This window comes from Psammomys obesus, unplaced genomic scaffold, assembly GCF_907164565.1.
Source record: "Psammomys obesus unplaced genomic scaffold, mPsaObe1.curated_primary_1811, whole genome shotgun sequence".
Classification (NCBI taxonomy): domain Eukaryota; kingdom Metazoa; phylum Chordata; class Mammalia; order Rodentia; family Muridae; genus Psammomys; species Psammomys obesus.
Genome location: NW_026590341.1, coordinates 686,654 through 710,736, shown reverse-complemented (window position 1 = coordinate 710,736; position 24,083 = coordinate 686,654). Strand labels below are relative to the sequence as shown.

General features: G+C 50.0%; 2 protein-coding genes across 6 annotated transcripts; one reads left to right on the top strand and one right to left on the bottom strand.

Annotated features, from left to right (window-relative positions):
* Positions 1-78: 78 nt before the first annotated feature.
* On the top strand, positions 79-18,673 carry Lrrc56 (leucine rich repeat containing 56). 5 transcript variants are annotated; one of them, XM_055606784.1, is made up of 13 exons: positions 79-560; positions 1,875-1,945; positions 2,982-3,169; positions 4,264-4,351; positions 5,714-5,774; positions 13,786-13,882; positions 14,016-14,153; positions 14,641-14,824; positions 15,292-15,453; positions 15,534-15,598; positions 15,834-15,970; positions 16,178-16,317; positions 17,724-18,673. In XM_055606784.1, exons 3-13 carry the CDS (start codon positions 2,987-2,989, stop codon positions 18,068-18,070), a joined length of 1,602 nt encoding a protein of 533 aa, XP_055462759.1. In that variant the 5' UTR covers positions 79-560; positions 1,875-1,945; positions 2,982-2,986; the 3' UTR covers positions 18,071-18,673. The 5 variants fall into 5 exon arrangements, with proteins under 5 accessions (XP_055462759.1, XP_055462758.1, XP_055462755.1 ...); XM_055606783.1 differs by having other exon boundaries at positions 13,956-14,153; positions 16,193-16,317; XM_055606780.1 differs by having other exon boundaries at positions 13,956-14,153.
* On the bottom strand, positions 18,399-23,876 carry Lmntd2 (lamin tail domain containing 2). Its single transcript, XM_055606793.1, has 14 exons — positions 23,792-23,876; positions 22,130-22,324; positions 21,891-22,043; positions 21,500-21,581; positions 21,235-21,390; positions 20,887-20,958; positions 20,715-20,803; positions 20,109-20,389; positions 19,813-19,903; positions 19,512-19,701; positions 19,313-19,432; positions 19,025-19,221; positions 18,620-18,863; positions 18,399-18,544 (listed from the first exon to the last, which is right to left on the bottom strand). Exons 2-14 carry the CDS (start codon positions 22,303-22,305, stop codon positions 18,413-18,415), a joined length of 1,983 nt encoding a protein of 660 aa, XP_055462768.1. The 5' UTR covers positions 22,306-22,324; positions 23,792-23,876; the 3' UTR covers positions 18,399-18,412.
* Between the last annotated feature and the right edge of the window lie 207 nt (positions 23,877-24,083).

The following is a 24,083-nucleotide window of genomic DNA, read 5'->3' as shown; positions in this document are numbered from 1 at the left end:
GGTCGAGCTCCGCCTCACCGCGACCTGTTGTGGTTGGCTGAGCAACCCATCCGTCAGAAGCCGCAGCTAAGCGGGGCTTCCTGGAGTGGCAGGGAGGGCGGTGTCGCGACCCGGGTGCTGCACTCAGCGAGTGAAGCCTAGTTTCGAGGTGCACAAGAGTGAGGAAGACGGTGCTTTCGAGCCCGGGATTCCTCCGGAGAGAAACTGGCGTGTGCTCCGGTTGCGTCGCAGGGCCTGCCACAGAGCCCCTACCCTGCAGCCTCACCAGAGGCTCAAAGGCCCACGGAGCGGAAAGGTCGGTCAGTCGGGGACCTGGCGTCGAGGACAGTCAGCACCGCGGACGTGGCACACCAGAGGAAGACAGGGTCCGCCGGAACCCCAAGCTGCCTGTTCCCGTAGGCCGAGGTGGCGCGAAGGCCCCATCCCGGGCCAGCGACAGCCCGTCGTACCGCGCTCCTCGTGGTTTGGAGAAGACCCCTACCTCCCCCAAACTCGAGATCCCAATCGTGCAGCAACTCAGACTGCGCCCCAGTTGAAGAACGATCCCGGAAGTCAGAAAAGTTGGTATTGGGGCGAAATGAAGTGTACCACCCACTCAAGCAAGTAGGGTACATCAGTCAGACGCAAATGACATGTTTTCAACACTTTTTGAATTTTCAAAGAAACGAGTGAGCACGTCCTCCTCAGAAAGTAGACAGGGCTTTACTCAGGTGGTGCAGGCTCGGGGCGCGCACTCACGTGCCGCCCGGGGTGCGCGCTCGGCTCGGCCGATGCTATCAGCAGGCAGATAAGCGAGAGCCGACCAGAAGCTCCTCACGGGCGGCTCTCCGAACCACTGTGAGTGTCTTCCCTGCGATCAGCGGTCCGGCTCCTCTCTCTTACTCTAGGGAGCCCTCCCACTGGATCTGCCGCGTGTCCCGGCAACCGTTGCTAGGGGGCGGGGCTCATCTTGCTTTAGCCCCGGATGCCCGCGGCTCACGAATATTTGGGTATTCAAATTAGACCCCGCCCCCGTTGCCATGGCGCCAGGGCCTCAACCCCACCGCGGTGAGAGAAAAAAAATAAAATAAAATAAAGCCCTCACTTTAGAGAGCGACCGCCGCGGTGGAGGGGCTCAGGGCTGCGCCCCAAATCTTGTGCAGCCTGGCCCACCCCTCAGGTGAGAGCCTGGAACTGCCTCTCCGTGTCCTTTGTGCTAGGGAGAGAACCTGGGCCGAGGAGTGGGGCCCACTTCTTGTGGGACAAGACACACTGGACTGAGTAAGCAATAAATTATAAAGCGCAGTGGAAAGGGATCACTCTTATTAGAAAAATGTATCTGTGAAAGACAGGAAGTGCAGGAGTTAGGGGGTCGGCCAAACCTGGATGGAAGCCAGGGGCGATGACCAAGAGGATACTTAATGTTCTGGGCAGAGTTCTCACTCCAGCCCATAGACTCTTGAGAATAAAAGACCTGGCGCTAAACATAGACCTCTGATCTTTAAGGAGAAACTCTATATGAGTCTGCTGCCAGAGGTGTAGAGGCACCAGAAAAAAAACTCTACCAAAGGTATGGGAAGGAGCTCAGGAGAGGTGGGCCTACAGAAGATAATTCAGAACAGTACACCCAGGATCCCCTTTAGGAATGGAAGTAGGATTTGGATGATGATTTGAATCATGTCTTTGTTTGTGCTGTGTGACCCAGAGGGAGCCTGGCTCTTTCTTATTAGAGGAACCTTATCTCCCATTAGAATGGTCACAGGGAGTTCAGAACCAAGCCCCCAACTAACAGCCTCCCATTCTTGTACCTAGGTGCCTATGACCTTGGCCAGCTCGGCCCAAGGGCTACAGTGCACAGTACCTAGCCAGAAAGCTAATCTAACTCTCTCTTACAGGTGTTACATGTAGACACATGTGGCCCCCTTGCCCGGATGTTTGAACTACAGCAGGAGCCAGCTACCTGCAGGTGGGGCCTCATGCAGAGAAGTGGGTGGGTAGAGGGAATGTCTATTATCTTGATTCTGAACCTAGACTCAAGAGACCGTTAATGAAGAAGGATCCACAGCCAGGGTCTGGGTCAGCTCAGGGAACTGTCAATAACAGCTTGCTGCTGATCACTTCAGGCATCTTGTTCAGTATCCCTAGTCCTCACAGCCTCAAAAAAAAAAAAAAATTCTCTTATATGTGCCTCTGTGTGTGTTTGTGTAGCACAGAGCACTAGTGCCCTCAGAGGCCAGAGGAGGGCATCAGACCCCTTGGTTACAGGCATTTGTGAGCCACCCAATATGTGTGATAGGAATTAAACACAGCGGCAAATGGTCTTAACCACTGAGTTATCTTCCCAGCCCTATCGCCTTTGTGAGGCTCCAGATGGCAAAGCTTGGAGCCAGTACTCACTGTTTGGACACTGTGGGAAACCAATACAGAACAAGGGGCGAAGGAGATAGCTCAGACAATAAATGCTTGCTTTGTAAGCATGAAGGCCTGAATTTGATCCCCAGAACTCCCATATAAAATGCCAGGCATGGTAGTGTGAGCTTGTAATCCCAGCACTGGGGAGAAAAAGACAGGCATGTGCCTGCGACTTGCTGGCAAGCCACCTTAGCCTACTTCAGTGAGAGATATTATCTCAAAAAAAAAAAAAGGGTGAAATATGGCACCTGAGGAACGGTACCCAGAGTTGGCCTCTACATGCACATATATTCACACACATATTAGCACACACACAAATTATAAAATAGATATTCTTTTTTCTGCATTTTTTTTTCCAAAATACAGAAGCAAAGGGAAGGTATCAGCACAAGCAGGAAGTCTGAGCTGGAACTAGGGGAAGGAATGTGTGCTGACCAGTTATCAATACCATGGAGATTGCCCAGGGCCCCTCAGGCCAAATCAAGCTAGGAGGTGGGAAGATGTCAGAGTTGATCTAGAGGCTTTGTGGGCCATGGATGTGAACTAGAGCCTTGTAAATAAGGAGACTTGGCCTCTGCCTCTACAAACAGGTTGGATGTGGATGGACCCAGCCTGGGATGGATCCCAGGGGCCTCGGCCAGGCACAGCTAGCATCCGGGTACGGGAGCTGAGCTGGCAGGGCCTAAACAACCCCTGCCCACAAAACAAGAGACTGGGCAGCCATGGGGATATCCACAGGGAACAGCGGGTGGACGAGCACCTAACCCCTGCTCGGCTGGTAAGTGACTGGGGCCTCAGGCTCCTGCATGGGTCTGCATGGGTCTGGCACTCTTCCTGCTGATAGCTAGCTTTCCCTCTGCTAGGTACCCCTATTTTTCCACCCTTAGGGTCCCTGCCAGCAACCCCAAGTGACACAAGCATCCCCAGGCATTGAGATCACAGATGGCACTATTGGGCCAGGATTCCATAACTTTAGGTGAGGCCTGGGCTCAAGCAGACAAGAATCCCCTTACTCATGAGCTAATGCGGCAGCAGGGAGGAGTAGAAGGTGGCATAGTGGGATGCTGGAAGGACAGCTGGTCATGGTCCATGGCACCCCCTCCTAAGGCTAGAATTCCTTGGTCTTTTCTCAACCTGCCTGAGGTAGGGTCTATCCTTGCCTATATTAGCAGCAGGTACAGACTTTCCTCCAAACTAGTGTGAGAGCCCATTGTTATACCCTATCCATGAGCCCTAAGGTTTTATAAAATTCCCTTGGGCAACCCAAATGCTCCCAGTACTTAGAGTTTGCAACATACTCATGTTTGGCCACAATGAAGGAGAGACTCTTGATGGATGGTATCACCCAGGACCTCCTCAGAATAACTAGTAAGCTGCTACGCCAGAACCTACATGTGCTCCCCAAGGTGTCCACTGATGCCATAGCATGTGTGGCCCAGGGTCCTAAGAGACCTTGCTGGGCATTTCACACACAAGAAGGCTTTGTCTAGTCCATCTACAAGAACAAACAGAGCAGTAGGGCCCCTTGGCTTCCAGCATGAATGTTTTTGTGTGTCCTCTGGTCCAGGTATGCTGTGGCTAGATACTGCTCAGCAGGGCTCTGGGGTCCAACTGCACTGTTGGGTCTGTTCTGAAGGTCTCATCTGGAGAATGGCATCCCAAGTGCAGGCCCTTCCCTGGCAGCACTCCTTCCCAGACAGGCAAACTGTTACAATCTCTGCTCATGTCATGCCCACCAGCCAAACTGTTATTGGCAAGCCCAACCTGGATGAGACAGGAGAACACTTGCCACCTGCTCCAGTAGGCACCTTTACAGAGTCCTCAGCCAAAAGCATGGAGAAAACTGGGAGTGACACCTGATGATTTCTGCAGCAGGCCCTGGCCCAGGTAGATGACCTCCAACTGGTGAGGGTGCTGGAGATGTGTGTGGACACCCGTAAGAACAGCCTGGGGAACTTCGGTGAGAACCACTGGCCACACCCATGCCCCTGTGACTATCACAGCTAGACCTTTCAGTGAGCCAGTTTTATTTCCTGGTTGTAAATGAAAAGCTAGCAAAAACCTGGGCAGCATGTCTCTTTCCTTGAAACTGGACCTTAGAACTAAGAAGCTTAGACAGAAGTTTTAGCCCAGGGTCTATATTCCTAAAAGACTTTTCAGAGGGACCACACCCAAATGCCAGAACCAGTATGGCAAAATAGCAAAGGTACTATGTCTCCATCCAAGGTACTCCCAGAGCATGTTTGAAAATGATCTCGAATTTATAGGTACAGTGCACAAATGTTATATTGAGCCCTCGTGTACCCTTTCCCCAGAACCTCCTTCTGCCACAGAGATCTTAACTTTCTCTCTGTCTGTCTCTCTGTATATGTCTCCCTCTCAGCTGCATGCACATGAGTGCATACACACACACACACACACACACACACACACACACACACACACTCACACACACCCTTGAGTAACTTTTCTTAATCTGTTTAAGATACAGTCAGTTCCTCTTGTTCCTTACTGCTTTAGTGCCACTTCCTAAGGAGAACATTATCTTAAATACTCTCAGTGTAATGATCCAAGTCTGAAAAGGACACTGATAAAGCACTCTTATCTATGTCACAGACCTTGTTCAAATTTCACCAGCACCGTCCCAACAGGAAAGATTCTTGCTGTTAGGGTAGTTTTGCATTTTGTTTGCTTTTCTCTGATTACATGTGAAGTTAAGCATTCCCCATCCTACTTAGCTTGGTTTTCAGTTTTGCATTTAAGTGTTTGATAGCTCAGTGTAGTATCTCTGTGGACCTGTGACATCAGGGGGCACCTGCTGTTCCTTGGGGACTTATAGGCCACCCTACACCCTTTTTTCATCATTCAGGGATTCTGTCTCAGAAAGCCAGTATCTTACCCTAAGAGGCTTGAAAATGGGGGCCTTCACCTGGAGCTTTAGGCTTGTGCAGGACACTGGCAGGACATTCCTGAGACTTTTTACTTAATGTTGCATGCTGAAAGACCTGTGAGGGGAGATGTTCAGGGTTCACCTCACCCATGCCAGCCTGGCTCCCCTTCTTTAAGCCAAGTCCTTTTGCCAGTGTGTGCACCTATTTTACCTGTGCTAGACAATACATGGGTAAAAGGGCATGAAGATCCACATTGTGAGGAAGAGAAGCTCAGAATACCTGCAGAGGACCCACAGAGTCAGCGCCACTAGGAGCCAGAAGAGGGGCCTCAGATGTTGGCACCTCTCAGGAGTGTGGGAAGGAGAAGACACTGCAAAGAGGTGGGCAGTGATGTTGGGGCTTGGCCAACCTCTTCTTCCTGTGGCCCACAGGAATGCACCTCCCTAACCTGATCCAACTGAAGCTGAACCACAGCTGCCTGGGCTCCCTCAGGTGAGAGCCTGATCTAGGGCAAGCAGGGGCTGGGGTCTGAAACTGCAGCTGCTGCAGGCTGCCCCTACTCTCAAGAGTCTGCTCCACCTGTTGACCCTTAGCAGGTGAAGGCTGCCATCAAATGGCAGAGACATTTACTCGTGTGTGGGCTCCATGAAAGGGGAGAGGGGAGACTCCAGAGGTAAGAGCCTTTGGGGGTGCATTCCAGATGTCCTGCCTTCTGAATATCTTGGATGAATATCATGGCTTCTATTTCTAATACCCTGTAAAGAAGCAAGTGCCTCTTTCTCACCCTCATGGGAAGGCACCTGCTACATGTAAGTGATACTAAAACCAAAGCTGGGGTCCTGGTCATACAGATCTTAAGGCTGACAAACCAAAACTGTTCTCTGGCCTCCAGCAAAGTGAGAGTTTCTGGAAGACAGCCCCAAACAGTCTAGACTTTGAGGTTCCAAAACTCCCTTACCTGTCATTGCAACGCAGGCATTAACTACACCCTAAGGTCCAGGAGATAGAGGGAAGTGGCTAGAGTCCCTAGAAAAGAGAGTAAGGCAGGAGCTGCCTCCAAGCTGACTCTCCACTTGAGGCTAGACCCAGCAGAGCATAGATCTCCTGAACAGGGACTCAAGTGTCAGGAAAGCTTGGTGTTCTCAGAGTTCTCAGGAACTAAGCTTTAAAAACAGCATTCAAAATGCTAGGGCACCTTGTAGACCAGAAAGAACAAAGCCAAGAGTACCAGCAGACTGGTAGTTTGGGCAGAGGTGTTTGTGAACATGCTGCTGGCCCAAAGCCTAGAAGTGTAAGAAGGGAAATTCCAGTCAAAATTCTAGAAAGAGCGGTGGTGGCTCACACCTTTAATCCCAGCACTTGGGAGGCAGAGGCAGGTAGATCTCTGTGAGTTCAAGGCCAGCCTGAGCTACAGAGTGATACCAGGACAACCAGGGCTACACAAAACAAAACAGATCAGGAGAATGCTCATCTTTCATACATGAAGTACTAGATTCGGCCCACAGCAGTAGATACACACACATACATACACACCCCACTCTGTTCTTGTTCTCACTTTCTCTAAGTTCTTAACTACCTGAATTGGACTCCAAGTATAGCATCCAGTTATTTCCAGTTGATTTCTTACATTGATGTTTAACAAATAAAGCACCTAGACTCATTGGTGTTTACCAACCTGTACTAATTGAAAATGAACAAATATTTGTAACAAGAAACTGAGTGAAAAGCAGCATTCCATAAACTGCTATTGTAACTTAGATGACTGCAAAGATGAGTATTATATATTAAAATCTCAGGCAGTGTTAAAAGGGCTAGGACATAATTTTAATGTAGTGTCTGTCATTTCACCCAAAGATGAGATAATTTAGCCCCTGAAAATAACTGTTGACACACATACAAATGTTCTAAATACATGGGCTAGAACTGCCAAAGAATGACTTCATTCTGTCAGGGCTAGGACAAGCATCTTTTGTTCAGGTCCATTTTGTGTGAAACCCCACTTACATGCACTGATGCTCCATAGATAATTTGAAACCTGTTTAAAAAAATATTTAGATGGCCAGGCAGTGGTAGTGCATGCCTTTAATCCCAGCATTCAGGAGATAGAGGCAGGCAGACCTTTTTGAGTTTGAGACCAGCCTGATCTACAGGGCTAATTCCAGGAGAGTTAAGGCTACACAGAGGAACTCTGTATCAAGAAAAAAAAAAAAAAAGTGTGTGTGTGTGGAGAGATGGCTCGATGTTTAGAAGTATTGTCTGCTCTTCCAAAGGTCCTGAGTTCAATTCCCAGCAACCACATGGTGGCTCACAACCATCTATAATGAGATCTAGTGCCCTCTTCTGGCATTCAGGTGTACATGTAGATAGAAAACTCACATACATTAAAAATAAATATTTTTTAAAAGAAGAAAGAAAAAAGAAAAGAAACTGGATGCACCCATTTTACACACCTTCATCGATCATTGTTCTCTCCCTGCTGGAGATGCTGGGCCTCTTCTGTACCATGTGCTAATTAGGGATGGATTCTCTTTTCTTGTTGATTCCTAGGAATAATCTTTTACATTCTGGTGCAAAGTTGTCTGCAAAACAATGTCATTCCCAATAAACTATAGTCTGGTCTGTGTGTATGTTCAGAACTCTAGGCCATTAGCTGGTCTCCTCCCACCTGAGAACTGTGTTATCTGTGTAACTTCACAGTCTGTGCTACACTGTCCTCTGCTGTCCTTACTCCAGACTGACCTTGACAGTCCTGAGTCACTGTGGCTCAGTTAGCTGGGATGATGTCATGTTGTAGCAGGGTGGGCCCTATAAGTGAAATGGGAAAAAGGCAATACACATACTTGAAATGTGCCATGGGAAGACAACAGGGACTTTTTTCCTTGGGGTGGTATAAGCAATGTCCCCAGACCCTTTTCCACATCCCCGGTAAGAACTGTACCGGCACAGTTTCTTCTACCGACTGTTATCTAAGAGATGGGAATTATAGTCACAGTGGGCCAACCAGCTTCCCCACCAGGCCAGGTGGTTCCTAGAGTCAGCTCCCAGAGCAACGTAAGCTACTTATACTGCAGTGGCTATGGTTGTTGCTCTTTTCTCATTTTTTTAAAAAATAATTATTGCAAATGTAAAGAAATACTATATTGCCAGGTATAGTGGTTAAAAGCTGTAATCTCAATACTTAGGAGGCAGATGAAGGGGTATTTCAATGAGTTTGTTGCCAGACTGGGCTACAGAGTGCATTCTGGCCCAGCCTGATCTGAAGAATGAGACCCTATCCCAAAAATTGAAAGGAAGGATGGAAAAGAGGGAGGAAGGGAACAAATATCAAAGCTTTCCTTCCTTCTTTCCTTCCTTCCTTCCTTCCTTCCTTCCTTCCTTCCTTCCTTCCTTCCTTCCTTCCTGCCTTCCTTCACTCCCTCCCTCCTTCCTTCCTTTCTTCCTTTTCTTTTTGTTTGTTTTTTTCTGAGACAGGATTACTCACTCTGTAGACCAGGCTGGCTTTGAAGTCATAGAGATCTGCCTGCCTCTACCTCCTGAGTGCTGGGATTAAAGGTATGTATCACCACATCCAGCTAGCAAAACTTTTTAATAATTGGCAGAAACTACTGGGTGGTGGTAGCACATGCCTTTTAATCCCAGAATTTGGGAGGCAGAGGCTGGAGAATCACTGGGTTCCAGGCCAGCCTTGTCTACAGAGTTAATTTCAGGACAGCAAAGGCTACACAGAAAAACCCTATCTCGAAAAAAAAAAAAAAAAAAACTAAAAAAAATTGGCTGAAACTGTAGATCAGTCAATAGAGTACCTTCCTAGTGTATATAAACCTCTGTTAGATCCCCAGCACTAGGTAAGCCAGGCATTGTGGCACATGCCCATAATCCCATGTGAGTGGTCATCCTCAGCTTATATATGGTGAAGATATGTGTCTTCTTTCTGGCAGCTAGGTTATACTTAGACTCATGGTGATCCTCTTGCCTCAGCCTTTTGAGTACTGGGATATGCCTCCATCCCCAGTTTTATGACATACTTTTAAACTTGGCTCAAACCAGCTGGGTGTGGTGGTTGCATGCAGAGGCAGGTGGTTCTCCATGAGTCTGATGCCAGTCTGATGAGTTCCAAGACATTCAGGGCTACACAGAGAAACACTGTCTTAGAAACAAAACAACTACAACTCGGCTCAAACCTGGAGAGCCCTTATTTCAAATCAGGTTTTTGTTGTTCATTGTGGTAGTAGGTAGGGGTGGAGTGTATGTGTTATGTGCACATGTGTACACAGATGCCCTTGCCCCTGTATACATGTGTAGAGGCCAGAGGTCTACACTGAGTGTCTTCCTCTATCACTCTCCACGTTATTTTTCAAGACAGGGTCTGTCATTAAACCCAGAGCTTACTCTTTCAACTAGGTAAGCTGGCCAGTGAACCCCTTGGATCAACCTGACTCCTGCATTATATTTGCAGTATCTTTCTCTCTTTCTTTTAATCCTTCATCAGCCTTACCAGGTAGAAAATCAACTCTAGGTTGTTAATAGTCTCTGGTTGTTACAGGTTCATCCTTATCTTGACCTCATTCTTCTTGGCTTTTGTTATTGTTCCTTCTCCTTGAGGTGAGTGCTTGCCTCAGTTGTTCTAATCCTCCAGCATTTTTCTTTTTTCAGACAGAGTCTCAAGTAACCCAACCTGGCCTAAAACTTGCTGTATAGCCAAGGCTGACCTAAAATTCTTTTATTATTATTGTTATTTATTTCTATGTATGGTCATTTTGCATGCATGTAGGTCAGTGCACCATATGCATGCCTGGTGCTCTCAGAGGCCAAAGAGGGCACCGGATCCCCTGGGAATGGAGTTTTTGATGGCCATGAGCTGCCATGTAGGTGTTGGGAATTGAACCCCAGTCCACTGGAAGAGCAGCCAATGCTCTTAAACACTGAGCCATCATCTCCCCAGCCCCTGGTCTTGAATTTCTTCCTGTCTCTGCTTCCACTTCTCAAATGCTAAGAATACAGGTGTGAGCCACAGTGCCTGGCTTGATTTGTTTGGGTTTTGGCTTTTTGAGATAGGGTTTCTTTGAGTATCCTGGCTGTCCTGGAATTACATCTCTCTGTAAGCCACACTGGCCTTGAACTCAGAGATTCACCTGATTCTACCTCCTTAGTATTGGGATTAAAGGCATGAGCCACCACACCCAGCTTGTTTTGTTTAAGTGATGGGGTCTCATTAGGTTGTCCAGGCTAGCCTTGAACTAAGGTCATGATGTTGTCTCCTTTAGCTTCTTAAACTGCAACACAGGTATACCACCACACCAGGCTATTCTAACTTTTTGGTAAGTGCATTTAAAAATCTAGACTCTTCTTTCTGTCTGTTACAAGACTCTGCAAATGGTATATGCTTTGCTTTTTGCCATCAACTGTAAGAATTTTAGAGTTTTCCTATTATTATGGCACAATCTATTTCTAATACTTATTCCTCTCTAACAAGAAGAATCCCTTTTTTTTTTTTTCCTGGGTATGTGTTCCACCAAAAGAAATAGAAGTTGCTTAACTCCCTTGAAGTTGTGCCCAGTCATGAAACAATTCTGAGCTCCAGATTGCAAGAAGAAATGGGCAAGCTCTGAAATGAATGGACCAAAACAACAAAACTGCCTCAGCTACAAACAAACTGAAGGCAACGCTTCAGGAAACAAATATGAGCTACAAAAGACAGGGGTGATAAAGCTAAAACTATCTATGACAGAGTTTAAAAGAGAGATAGTGCTACACTCAAGAACACTTGCTGCTTTCCCAGAAAACCTGAATTTGGTTCCCAGCACTAATGTCAGGTGGCTAACAACCAGCTTTCATTCCAGCTCCGTGATATCTTCACACACCTGGCATACACTCAGATACACATACACATAAAGAAAAGTAAATATTGTTGTAAAAGGATCCCAAAGAAAGGACAGAACCAGTTCCAACATATTGTCCTCTAACCTCCATAAATGCCATATATACACATGAGTACATACAGAGAAAGAGAAAGAGGGCACGAGTGTTTGGGGGGAGATAGACAGAAACAATAAACAAATATGAAAAATAAAAGAATGGAGATGGAGGCAGATAAAGAAAGCCTAACATAGAATCTGGAATCTTGACAGAAGTAAACTGACATGATAGAACACACAAAAAGTAAAGATTAAAGGAAACTTGTCAGAAATTAAAGAGGCTTTAGATAGAAAAGAATTAAACATAACTGACTCCACAATAATCAAGAAAAAAAGGGTCTTTTTAAAGATTTACTTATTATTTATACACCTTATCTTACTATAGAAGGTTATGAGCCACCATGGTTGCTGGGAATTGAACTCAGGACCTTTGGAAGAGCAGCAAGTGTTCTTAACCCCTGAGCCATCTCTCCAGCCCTGCTTTGTTTTTTTAAACAGGGTTTCTTGATATAATCCTGGTAATCCTGGAACTTACTATGTAGACCTGGGTGGCCTTGAACTCACAGATCTGTCTGCCTCTGTCTCCTGAGTGCTGAGATCAAAGGTGTGTACCAGCATCGCCGCCCAGCCTCAAACTGATTTTAAGAAAGAGGGAGTGGGGAACCTGTCGCAATGCACATGCCTGTAATCCCAGCACTCTGGGAGCAGAAGCAGGTAGATCTCTATGAGTTCGTAGACCAGCTTGGTCTACCAAGTGGGTCCAGGACAGCCAAGACTACATAGAGAAACCTTATCTTGAAAAAAAAAAAAAAAAAAAGTGTGGTGGGGAGGCAGGCTTTCCTCAAACTTCCACAAAACATTCAAAAGAAGAAAGTATGGAGCACTGCCCTCACCTGCAAGAAGACAGCATGGCCAAGACATAGGCCAAAGCAAGTGGCCATCCCAGCAGAAGCAGCGGGTGTCTATGAGCACCAAGAGATGAAGTCTCTGTGAGCTGATCTGGAAAGAATCATTAGAAACAAATGATTCTATCCAAAGGGTAATTAGTCATTTGATTGCTGGTATGGTGGTACACACCTGTATTAATAGGCTGAAACAGGAAAACTGCCTCACGTTCCTGGCCAGTCTGGGTTACAGAGTGAGAACATCTCAAAGGGGAAGGGGTCCTGCAGAGATGACTCAGTAGTTAAGAGCAGCGTGTACTGCTCTTCAGGGGACCTAGATTCAGTTCCAATACCCACATCAAGTGGCTTATCACCAGCTGTTACTCTAACTCCAAGGGATCTGATATCCTCTTCTGGCCTCTGTGAGCACCTGCGCAAAAGTGCTGCATACTCACATACAGACACAAACACATACACACACTCACACATACACACACACACACACACACACACACACACACACGAATTTCAAAAAGAAAATGGTGACTTAAGGCAACTGACAGGGTAAATGCTGAATCTTTACAGCTGAAGGACAAAGACTAAAGCATATGTACATCCTAGAGCAACAGCAAAAAACAAGCCCCAGGAAACAAGCCCCAAGATGGTGGATAATCATTACCAAAAGGACTTAGGACCATGAGAAATAGTGGTAGTTTATGAAGCCTGAGGTCAGGTGGCAATTGTACTATTAGGCAAAGGGCAGTTCAGTGCTACAGGAAGAGCATCACAGCAAGAGAGAGCAAGGACAGGTTCTCAGACACAGTATCCATGTACACTGCAGGGAAAAGAGGCCCTGTGTCTATAGTAGGCTGGCAAGGGAAGAGGGATAGCAACAGGTAGCAGGTAGGGCTGGGCCAAGGCAGCAGCTTGAAGGCAGCTCCTCAGGGTCAATTGGTATGTCTCAGGCTGGCCCCTGGTCCTTCCAACAATATATGGGTGCTGGACACCCAGTCAGCATGTTTGGGAAGGGGCCCCAACACACTCCAGGGACCTCTGTGCCCAGAGACATAGGCTTTCCAGGAACACATTTTAACTATGCCCAGAATGCTACAGCAGGGAAAGATGAAGAGTAAGGATCTCTGGGGTCCATCTGCTGGAAACTACCACAAGCAAGTTGCACCTCTCCCTACACCTGTAGGCAGTCAGAGTGGGTGGCAGCATGCCATTGGCTTCTATTAGCTAAAGACAGAACGCTCAACCCCATGACAGCACTGATCACTTAGAGTAGTTACTTTTTATTGTTTCTGCTTGTGGCCAAATACCTGGAAAGAAGGCATGTAAGGAAGGAGAGGTTTATCTGGCTGATGATTTAGGGGATATAGCATCATGGCAGGGAAGGCATGGCAGCAGGAGCAGCTCCTATCTGTGGGAGTGGAAGCTTGCTCACATCTGATCAGATTAAAAACACAGAGAAAAGGGAATGCCAGCAATCAGCTGGCATTCTCCTTTCCCCATCTTATTTTCTTCAGGATCCCTGCCCATGAGAAGATGCCACCCACATTCAGGGTGCATCTCCCCTCAGTTAAACCTTTCTGGAAATGCCTTCACAGACACATGCTCCAAATGTGTCTCCTAAGTGATTCTAAATCCAGTCAAGTTGGCATGGAAGATTAACCATCACACCACTCTGCCTGCCTTCTGCAGAGACCTGGGCACTTCTCTGGGCCACCTGCAGGTGCTGTGGCTAGCCCGCTGTGGCCTGACTGACTTGGATGGCATTGGTTCCTTCTTGGCACTGAAGGTAAGTCTGTAGTGCTTAGGGGCAAGGAACAGAGACCAGGACAGACCCCCAGATTCCCCCATATGGTCCTTAGGAACTTTATGTCTCCTACAACAACATCTCGGACCTGAGCCCACTGTGCCTGCTCGAGCAGCTGGAGGTGCTGGACCTTGAGGGCAACGATGTGGAGGACCTGGGGCAGATGCGGTACCTGCAGCTGTGCCCACGGTTGGCCACGCTCACACTGGAGGGGAATCTGGTGTGCTTGAAGCCAGACGCTGGCCCTTCTAAGGTGTGTGGCGGAACATCCAGTCAGCATATGTTTGGGAGGGTCCCCACAGAATAGAAACCTCTGTACCCACATGCACCTTCTACCTTGTTCTCTGTGAGCTTTATCTCTTCTGTCACTGGACACCTAAACAGCCTAATTCTGGAAATATCAAGGTCATTTATAGCAGGTGAATCCATATGCACCCACAAAGGCCACGCATGTTCCAAGCTCACTGTTCACCTCAATAGCTGCTTGTTGGTGTTGATCCATGATCAGCTCCACATACTAGAGAGCTTCCCTGAACCTTGGCTATGGGCTTGGAGGGTGAGGGCTCATATTCTGAGAGGATAAAAGCCTAGTCCCAAGTCTTCAGTACGATGACGTAGTATCACTACCCTGTTTCCTCTGTCCTACACCATAGAAGTCTGGAAGAGGGAGCCCCAGGAAGTAGTTGGCCTATAGGGCCTACTAGACCCAGATCTGCTGTGTTCCTCCCCCTTCCCTATAGGCACCCCAGGACTACAACTACAGGGCAGAGGTAAAGAAGCTCATCCCCCAGCTCCACATCCTAGATGAGATACCTACCACGTGCACCAATCTGCCTGCTTCCCAGAAGCTGAACCAGGACTGGCTGATGGTGAAGGAGGCCATCAAGGATGGCAGCGTGCTTGACATTCTGCTCCCTCGGCTGGGTAGGCCAGAGACTACGGATATCAATACTATGCCCCAGCCCCTGACTCTAGAAGAGACCTCCAGCAGCCCTCCAGAAAGACAGGCCTCTACTAGTACCCCAAGAGGACAGGCTTCCTTCAACCCCAGGAAAAAAAGACCTCCACTAGGTCCCCAGGCCTTTCAGAGATGGGTGACTGTATTTTGTTCCCTTTCCCAGCCTTATCTCCTAGCTTATCTCCCTAGAACCATGTACATTGGCCCTAGGTCAAGATATTCTCATGAGCAATAGCAGTTGGCAGCTTCCCCTTTCCTATGTTGAGGGAGAGCAGGGTCTGAGGCTGAGGGTCTTTCTGAAAGGAAAAGGAACCATCACAGGCCAACCCTAGGTCACACAGCTTCTTGAGTGACAGGGCTGTGCTCTGTGGTCTGAGTTTAGAGCATGCTTGCTAGCATGAGCCAAGTTGTCTCTGGTTCTGACCCTGGACAGATTGTCCCCATGGAGCCACCATTCGGAAACTTGACCCAACCTTGCCTATGCCTGAGACCAAGCCATGGGCCTTGTCCCTACTGGTTCCTGAGGGCCCCTTGCCTGAAGGTCTGCTTTCTGAGAACCCGACCACAGAAGACCATGCCAGCAGCCTCACCCATGGTAACTGAATCTATATGATCCAGAGCTGACTCTGTAGTACCTTGGCCCCAAACCAGGCATAGCCACACCCTCTTCTTCAGGTCCAGGTCAAGTTCTCTGTGGGAACCCCACCAAAGGCCTGCGGGAACGTAGACACCAGTACCAGGTATGCCCTTTCCATACTCCAAAGTAGGCCAGAACTACAGCCCCCTTCCCAAAGTAGACCATCACCTATTGCCCTTACCCCACAATCGACCATCACCCAGAGTCCTTCCCTTGAACTGGACCACCACCCAGAGCTTCCTCCACCATACATCAGTGTCCAGAACTACTGGCATGCCCAAGCTCTGGCCCTCCCATTCCAGGGTCAAGGTCCCTATACCAGTCCTTTCCCTCCCTAGGAATGGGCACCCCTGGAGCAGCTGCCCCCACATAAGCCAGATCTGACTATCAGCCCCTTCACCCCAAGGCCTGACCCTGCAGAAAGCTGTGAGCTGGCCATGACTGGGCTTCGGGCCTGGAGGGATCCTGGCCTGCGGTTGGTGCCCCTCTTCCTACCAGTCCTACCACCTTCTTTCCTGTCTGGTGTGGGGGTTATCTGGGCTGGAAGCTTTCTTGGCTGAACAGTCACTGGTCCTCCAAGATGGCCAAAGGAGCCACTGGCCAGTGATCTATCCCAGTGTGATGGCATTTGAGTCTGGGCCTATAACAGACATGATTAAGCTTTCCCTTCTTCCCACCTCAGTCCCCTCTTCCACAGACAGCTGGAGTTCCAGCCTGAAACACCCGCTCAGGTCACAGCCCAGGACCCACAGAAGGCTTCTGAAGAACAGGAAGACCAAACTGGGCCCAAGACTTCGCTAACCTCCCCACGCCTGGCCTCAGGTACTACCCCAGAGCCTGATCCCTCATCTAGGTATGGGTACCCCACCTTAGAGCAGCATAATATAGTTCAGCCCCTTCCTTTGTCAGGCTCTGGGAGGAGCTACATAAGACTTTTCTCTTCTTGGCAAAGTGGGAGTTTGGTGGGTTTCATAACCTAGGGAGGGTTCAGTCCCAACTCTTCCTCCACCCCATGATACCTCAAGGGTACCTGGGCTAATAAATGGGAGGAGGGAGGCATGCCACAAAAGGAGAATACAGGGCAAGTTCAGAGACAAGCTTCTTTTGGGAGCCTCACGGTGCTTAAGGTAACCAGAAACAGACACCAGTTCTCAGAAGAAACTAGTGGGATTCCAGGAGTAGGAAATCGGCCAACAGAAGCACCAGGAGACCAAAGCAGAGAAAGTTAGGAACATTTGGTAACTTCAGCCTAGGCAGGACTGACCTGTGCTGGCATAGGGATGCAAAATTAAGCCAGGCAGAACCCTTTCCAAGGGAGCCAGAGTGACTGCTGCTGAAGAGACAACTACTCAGCAAGAGTGGGCAAGCCTTAGGAAGATACACTGTAGGCATGGGCAAAAAAAGTACAAAGGTTGCCAGTGAACATCTCTGAAGGACCAAACAACCATACTTTTGCCCCTCTGTAGACTGGCTGGTGCTTGGGACAGTAGGCAGGAAGAGGGCCCTGAGAATAAAGCAGGCTCAACAGCTGGCCACCCAGTAGACAAGAACTGCACAGGTTAAAGGACAGTAGGAAGGTGACCTTCAGAAGGATTGACTGGAATGGTACCTGGACCTCCTGCTACAGATGTCAGGCCTAGAAGGCACTGGGTGACCCTAGCCACCCACCTCACACAATTATGAAGCTTAAGAACTGGCTTGGAGCCACCAGGCCCTCAGGGAGCTCAGATCACCCAGAGCAAGAACCCAGGCCTCATGGCACTTTATTTGCCCTAGAGCAGTGGTTCCTAACCTTCCTAATACTGCAACCCTTTAGTGCAGTTCCCACAACCATAAAATTATTTTCATTGAAACTTCACTACTGTAATTTAGCTACTGTTATAAATAATAATGTAAATATACGATATGCAGAATATTTGGTGTGCAACCCCTTGGGGGTTGTGACCCACAGGTTGAGAATCACTGCCCCGGAGATAACCATAGGACTGAAACTACATTTTCTTTGGGAAGCAGAAGAAGCAGTACAAAGGGAAGTGACCTAGTGGAACAGGGATACTGCCACCTGTAGGTACCACAAAAGACACTGAAACCCTCTCTACCTATAGTTGCATTGCCCCTAGTCTGCCACCATTTCCAGGCTGCATGATTATGGATGGGCAGCAACTAACACTCCCCCACCTTGTCTGACAGGTCCTTTCTGACATGCGGTTTTCTTCCTTGCTTTCTAGAATTTTCCTGGACATCAGGCTTTCACCTGATCCCTTCTCCCCCAAAGTACCCAATGCCACCTGAGTCAGGCGTCAGCTCCTCAGGGAGATCTGCAGACCTGCCCTTCAGAGGACGTAGGCTTAGAGTCCTGGGCAGCTTGGGGCCTAGCCTGGGTGAGGGCTCTGTCTTGGGTGAGAGGTTGGCTGCAGTGACTGCCCTGAGAGCCCTGGAGGTGTCCTCAGGCCCCAGCCATCGAGCCCAAGGATGTTCAGACCCAAAGCCAGCACTGGGTCCAGCAGCTTGCCCTCCAGGCCTCCACTACCTTCATCACCTGAACCCTATTTCCCCCGCTCATTCTCTCCCTTAGTGTAAACCCTCCCTTGCTGAGATCTCTTGGCCTTGGTGGGGCCAAGGCTGAAGTGGCTAGAGATGGGCCTGGGTTCTTTAGATGTCCCAGGACTCTGGGTCACCTATGTGTCCCAAGTTCTGAGCCTGCTTATCCTAGGCCTCTGAAGGGCAAAACCATCCTGGGTAGATTTTCAGGTTTCCCCACGTGGAACAGTTCCTTTCTCTTGGGACACCATATACCCTCTCTAAAAGCCAAGCAAATCACTTCGACTCTCAGGTGTGCTGAAATGTGCTTTACTTTTTAAGCAACCATTAGTTCAATAAATTATGCAGCTGGCACTGCCTGCCTGGCCTGGCTGCCCTACAACCGCCGGCACAATTCCTGGGTGATGGGAGGGTAGCAGAGGAAGCGGAAGCCATATCTGCTCTCGGCTGTGCTCTGTACTGACAGGGCCACCATGGGGCAAGTCAGGTCCACGCTTTTCCGGCACACCTGCAGAAAACACTGGGGCCTAAGAGCCAGTGGACTGGCAGACCAGAGAACCTGGGGCCACAGCATCACACTCACCTGAACCCTGTGCTCCTGCCTACCCAACGCATCTTCAAGACCCACTCTTGAGGCACACTCTGGGATCACAGGCAAGAGCTCTGATGTCTCAGTCTTCATGCCTTCCTGCTGTGCAGGAACTTCCCCTGGGGATATCTTTCGGGTACTGAGCAGTGGCAAGATACCCCGGGTCTCTGTGGGGCGAAGAGATCCTGAGGTCCTCAGTCCACTAGTGCTGGCGAGCCGATGCTGGCGAACAGCTGGCCTGTAGATGTGGGAGGGACCTGAGGAGTGGCCTGCTCAGTCCCTGGCAAAGGTGGGCATAATGCGAGATAGTACGGGCCAGGGTAGTGTTCCTGCCTAAGGCAGCATCCACTGAAATAAGGGATGGCTTTCTGTAAGGTAGAATCAGGGGCTTGTGCCTACCCTGGCTTCTTGCGCTTGGCCCCAGCATCCCTTGGCCGGCCTTTGTGTAAAGATGAAAGACGACGCTGCTGTTCACCAGGGTCAACACTGGGCTCCAACTCTGAGAGCGGGAAGCGGTCAATGGACCAGTCAGTGTTGTCTGTGAAGATCTTCGAGCCCAGGGTCACACAGGGTGCAGCTTGATGCTCACTGAGGACCTGGCAAGGCCATCAGGGTCTGCTGTTCAGTTCACTCTAACCTGGTGAGACCAGCTGCCTCCTCAGCTCCTTGGCCGGTGTCAACACTGACCTTGCCTTCAGGGTTGACTAGTACTGTCACGCAGCCTCGGCTGGTCTGGAATTGGAAGGGGTCCTGGCCCGAAGACCCTGGCAGCTGCTTCTTCATCCTGCTGGTTCCTTCGCCCCATACCTAGGGAAAGGCCAGGTACTACAAAAGGAACAGTGGGGGCTAGGGCAAGGTAATTGGGTTGGCAGGCAGTAGGGCTCACGGTGATGTGGTGCTGTGGGGCTAGCAGAGTACCAGGTGGGAAGCGGTACATGCGCACAGGGAAGTCCCTCACGAGCTGCTGCAGAACAAAGCCGCCCAGGTCGACTGTCTCTTCTTCTGACTGGTTGAGGATGCAAATGAACTTCTCTCGGTGGCTGACCGAAGCAATCTTCAAGCAGCAACCAAGTGGGCTGGAGCCAGAAAGGGATGCTGAGTAGGGAAGAGGGGACCCATCCACCCAGAAAACCACCCATCATGTAGCTCTTCCCACTTTGGTGTTCTCATGGCTGGGCAGCCCTCACTTCAACTGGGGCCTTGAATATTGGTGGTAAAGGTCTTCATAGGGCTCCAGAACAGTCTTGCTACTCGAAGGTGAGTGGCTTTTATAGAGATCTAGAAAAAGAAGTACTTTAGGGGAGGGAGAACACAAGAGTACAGTGACTAGTTCCCCTGGAGGCCAGAGCAGGGGTCCGAATCTTAGGGAAGCAGGAGTAGGGTTCAGATCCTGGGCAGAAGCAGCTGGACCCTGGGAGCCAAAGGACTTTGGGCAGAGGTCAGAGGTTGCTGAAGGGTGAAAGGGGGGTGTACCCAGCTTCACCTTCTGTGTGACTGCTGTTGCTCCTAGGGCATTCCTGCATCCGCTCAGAAAAAGCTAAGTCTGTCCCCTGGGGTGGGTGGTCTGTCACCTTCTTTGCTCCAGAATGCAGAACAATCTGGTGGCTGCTGCTGTCAGAGTCGGCACCCTCCGTGTTGCTGGTGTCTGCCGAAGGCAAGGTGCTCCAGTCCAGGATCTTGCCAGGTTTCTCTGTATGCTTGGTGACGGACTCTGTGTCTGAGCTATCCATTTTGGAGGAAAGGTGGGTTTGGGGCATCCTGGAACTATGATATGTTCACTGGCTCCTTTGGCTTCTAGACCCAGGGCCCATGTATGCCCCCAACCCCAGGTAGCCTCCCCAAGGCAATACGCACCCTGGTTTGTGTTCTAGGAACTCAGAAGTCAGACCCAGCTTATAAATTAATGACCTTAGAGTTCCTCTCCTTGTCCTGAACCCATTCTACATACTACATCTCACAGATGAGGCTTGAAAAAGAGTTACATGATTGGCTGGGGACACATAAGGATACAATTAGAACTTGTCCACTTCTGTCAAGTCAAGTCCTCCCTTCCCCTGACCCCTGGGGACTCCCTGTTCAATTCAGTTACTTTTGATCTGAATGGAGACTCATGCTGGTGAAGAGGTTGGGATATCGGTGGGCAATGCTGTTCCAATCTACATCCTCTAACCGGAAACCCTGGCAGGAAATAAGAGGTTTGTGGCTTTCCCACCTGGCAGGGCTTCAGAGGCCTCACCATACTTGAGGAATACCTTGCTCACCTCCCTAGCAGTGGGAGCCTCAGTACATTCAGAAGTGTCCTGGGGGTCACTTAGAACCTCGGCAGTGACCACCTGCAAGAAGGAACCACAAACCAGCCGGTGGGAAGCTTGAGAGAGGACACCGTTTCCCCACAGGGCCTCTCACTTTTGACCTTAACAGCACTCTGTGTACTAGATGAGGAGGACTGCTGGTCATAGGTTTCCTCCTTGAGGAGGAATCCCAAGCAGGTTTCTCAGGCAGGCCAAGAGCCCCATCTAAAGAGCACCTGCCCAAAGAAGCGTGCTGGCTGCCCAAGGAGTGTTGGGGAGGGATGCCTGAGAGGTACTAGGCCAGGAGCACAAACTCACCTCCACACTGCCAGTCTGAGACTTCAGCACGCGTCCCACCCAAGAGGAACGGGCCAGCTGTAGAAGGCATGACTTCTGGAAGGCCTCCAGCTCAGCCTCCATCTGCTGCATTGTACAAAGGTTCTGCTGCAGTCTCTCCTCCAATTGCTCTTTTTCCTGATGAAGAGTGCCCACCAGTGAGAGAGGCCTCCAGCAGCCCCACCTTCCAGACCAGGTAGCTACTGCCTGCCAAAGTATTGCCCTGTTCCCCATCCCACCCCCTCACCAGCTGAGCTTGTCTCTTCTGTTCTTTCAGCTCCGTGGTAAGCTTCTGGACCTGGTCCTGCAGGAATTTATCTTGAGCGTTCCTGGTAGGAGGGGCAATCTCAGCACTTCTGGGTCAGGCAAAGGTTCCTGAGAGTAGGTCAGCAGTGAAGTAGGCCTCAAGGCCATCAAACCCAGAAGGCACGTATTATAGCAGGCCAAGGCAGGGGTCCACATGCTCAGGGGTAGGGTTACATTTCCAGCACACTAGTTTATTCAAGGGCACTTGTGTCAAGTCACACTAGGACTAAAGTTAGAAGCAGTCAGGTAGAGGAGGGCTCAGTGGTTGAAGTTGGGGTGAGAAAGTAGGAGCTAGAACAAGGTAGGACCTAGGTTGGCTTTTTACCACTGACCTCCCGGGAGTAATGCCTGCCACCTCCTGCAGGATTTGGTGGTGTCGGGCATCCTGGCCTTTCTGAAGAACCCATCGAAGTGCCTGGATCTCTTGTTCTCTCTGTTCCCACAGCAGCTTCAGGGTACGTGGGTCCAGGGTTTCAGGGGAAAACCTGCAATTCCAATCCCCTGTAGTTTGATCAGGCCAGCCCTTCGGCTTGCCCAGACCAGGAGGCCGCCCCACCCCCTGCCTCCTTACTGCTGCTTGACTGGTATGGATATGCTGTAGAACCTAGAGTCCCGGCAACATGAGGGAGCCGCTGTGTCTTTAGGTATGCCATCTGAGGACCCTAAGTCACTGCTGTCCGGCTTTACACCTGCTGCAGCTGGCAACACCTGCTCATCTTCACACTCCTGGAAAGACTTAGGGGCCATGGTCGATGTTGGTCAGGAGCTAGAAAGGAAGGAGGAAGAATAGAGTCTGTCCTGTGTCCCAGGTGTGGGTACCTCATGGGACTCTCTGTCAGGGAGGCCCAGACAGCAGTTGCCAGTTCTCCCTGAAGAGGCCTACACATGTGTCCACCCTATAGAACATAGGACCGACTGCTGGTCATATGTGTCCATATGTGTATGTTTCAGTCTAGGGTAGCAGGTCACTCTCCAGGCAGCATGTCCCCAGTATGTACATGTTCCATGGTGTCTCCTCTTTGTTCACTTTGACCTCAGCCTAGAACTAAGATCAGAGGTGCTAACCTTTTGCCTATAACTCTTACTCATGTCCCTCCAGCCCAGGAACTTACCCCCACGCTCACCTGAGGCCTAAAACCACAGAAGGCCTAAGAAGGGAAGCATTCTATACTGTTGCCATGGATTTCTGCACCGGGGGGAGGGTGTCTGTTACTAGAAGCCTCCAGGGAGACGAAGCCCAGGGTCATGAGTGCATTCTGTGTCAGTGTGGTATGGATAATTGAGCAAGATTATACCCGCCCAGCTAAGCCCCGGCCCAGGGAGCTCCGCCTTGGAACCCATCCCTAGCCAATGGTGTGCTAGGAGTGAATTTGATGAGTAGGTGTGTAGGTGTCTTGAGTGGGTAAATGGTCCTAGGGAGATGAGCTGATTAGGGGGGCTGATGAGGATGGTGATAAGAGCCTGAAGTGGCTGTGCTATCTCTAGCCAACGAGTGAGCCTGTGTCTGATAGCCATCTACCTAACCCTTGGAAGCCTTATCTTCCTGTGTCTATCTCCATACCTCTAGGCTCTCCCCAAAGGTGGTTCCAGCAGTGAACCCTGGGAGACATTGCTTCCATCTCAAAATGGAAATGAGGCCCAGAAGGCTCCTCCTACCTTGTCTCTTCCACAGCCTCATGCTTCCAAATCTGCTTCCTTATGGCCATAAGGGCATGGGAACCCCCTCCTACAGCTCTCTCTGATTCGGGCAGAGCGCATGGAGGCGCTGGACTGGCTTGATTTAGCCCACCGGGACAACAGGGAAAACATTGAAGCAGGGGCCCACTTCAGGGAGAGACGGGCTGCTCTGGAGGACACTGGGCTCATTGGGGGAGGGGAGAGAATGGCGCTTCAAACAAAGACCCCAAGGTCTTTGTCCCAGGCATTCTCAGGAACGATATCCTCCCCCACCAAGGCTGCAGGATCAGTTGACCCCTAAACTACTTCTCGTAGCGGGCGGTGGCGATGGGGTCGTTCATGCGGCTTCTCTTCCCGGTGTCCTCGGCCACAGACTCCTAAAGGAGCAGGGCTGAAGAGGCCTAGCCCACCGGTCTGGTTAAGGGAAAAAGACTGTTGAATATGGGTGCATGTCAGGGTTGTAAGATTCCAGTAAGAAGCCCTCTCGGTGGGCGGAGATCAGTCACACTGAAAGTCTACTAAGGAAGTCCTTTCTGGAGCTGGGAACACACCTCACCTGGGCAAACCAGCCCAGAGCTAACGCAGCTGCAGACGCGCTTCCGCGTTGACGACCAGCGGTGAGCATCCTAAGCGTCCGGGTCCTGCCCCAACCCACTCATGGCCCCGCCCACACCTGGATGCCTCTAGGGCGGGACCGAGTAACGAGCCAATGGGGCGTGGTGCAAGGAAGGCCGCCAATGGGAATGGATGTGGGGCGGAAGGCACACGCCTCCGAACTAATGGAGTGCCATGGGGCGGGACTTGAGGGCCCCAAGCCAATGAGACCGTGAGGTTGGGCGCGCCGTAGT

Excerpts from the sequence above, each read along its gene's own strand:
- Lrrc56 (XM_055606780.1), top strand. The coding sequence starts at position 2,987 with ATGTGGATGGACCCAGCCTGGGATGGATCCCAGGGGCCTCGGCCAGGC. Across the intron at positions 3,170-4,263 it reads ACCTAACCCCTGCTCGGCTG|CAGGCCCTGGCCCAGGTAGA; the intron begins GTAAGTGACTGG and ends TGATTTCTGCAG. Across the intron at positions 14,825-15,291 it reads CATTCTGCTCCCTCGGCTGG|ATTGTCCCCATGGAGCCACC; the intron begins GTAGGCCAGAGA and ends GACCCTGGACAG.
- Lmntd2 (XM_055606793.1), bottom strand. The coding sequence starts at position 22,305 with ATGGCCCCTAAGTCTTTCCAGGAGTGTGAAGATGAGCAGGTGTTGCCA. Across the intron at positions 19,433-19,511 it reads CCCCACAGCACCACATCACC|GTATGGGGCGAAGGAACCAG; the intron begins GTGAGCCCTACT and ends GCCTTTCCCTAG. Across the intron at positions 18,545-18,619 it reads GGCAGGAGCACAGGGTTCAG|GTGTGCCGGAAAAGCGTGGA; the intron begins GTGAGTGTGATG and ends TGTTTTCTGCAG.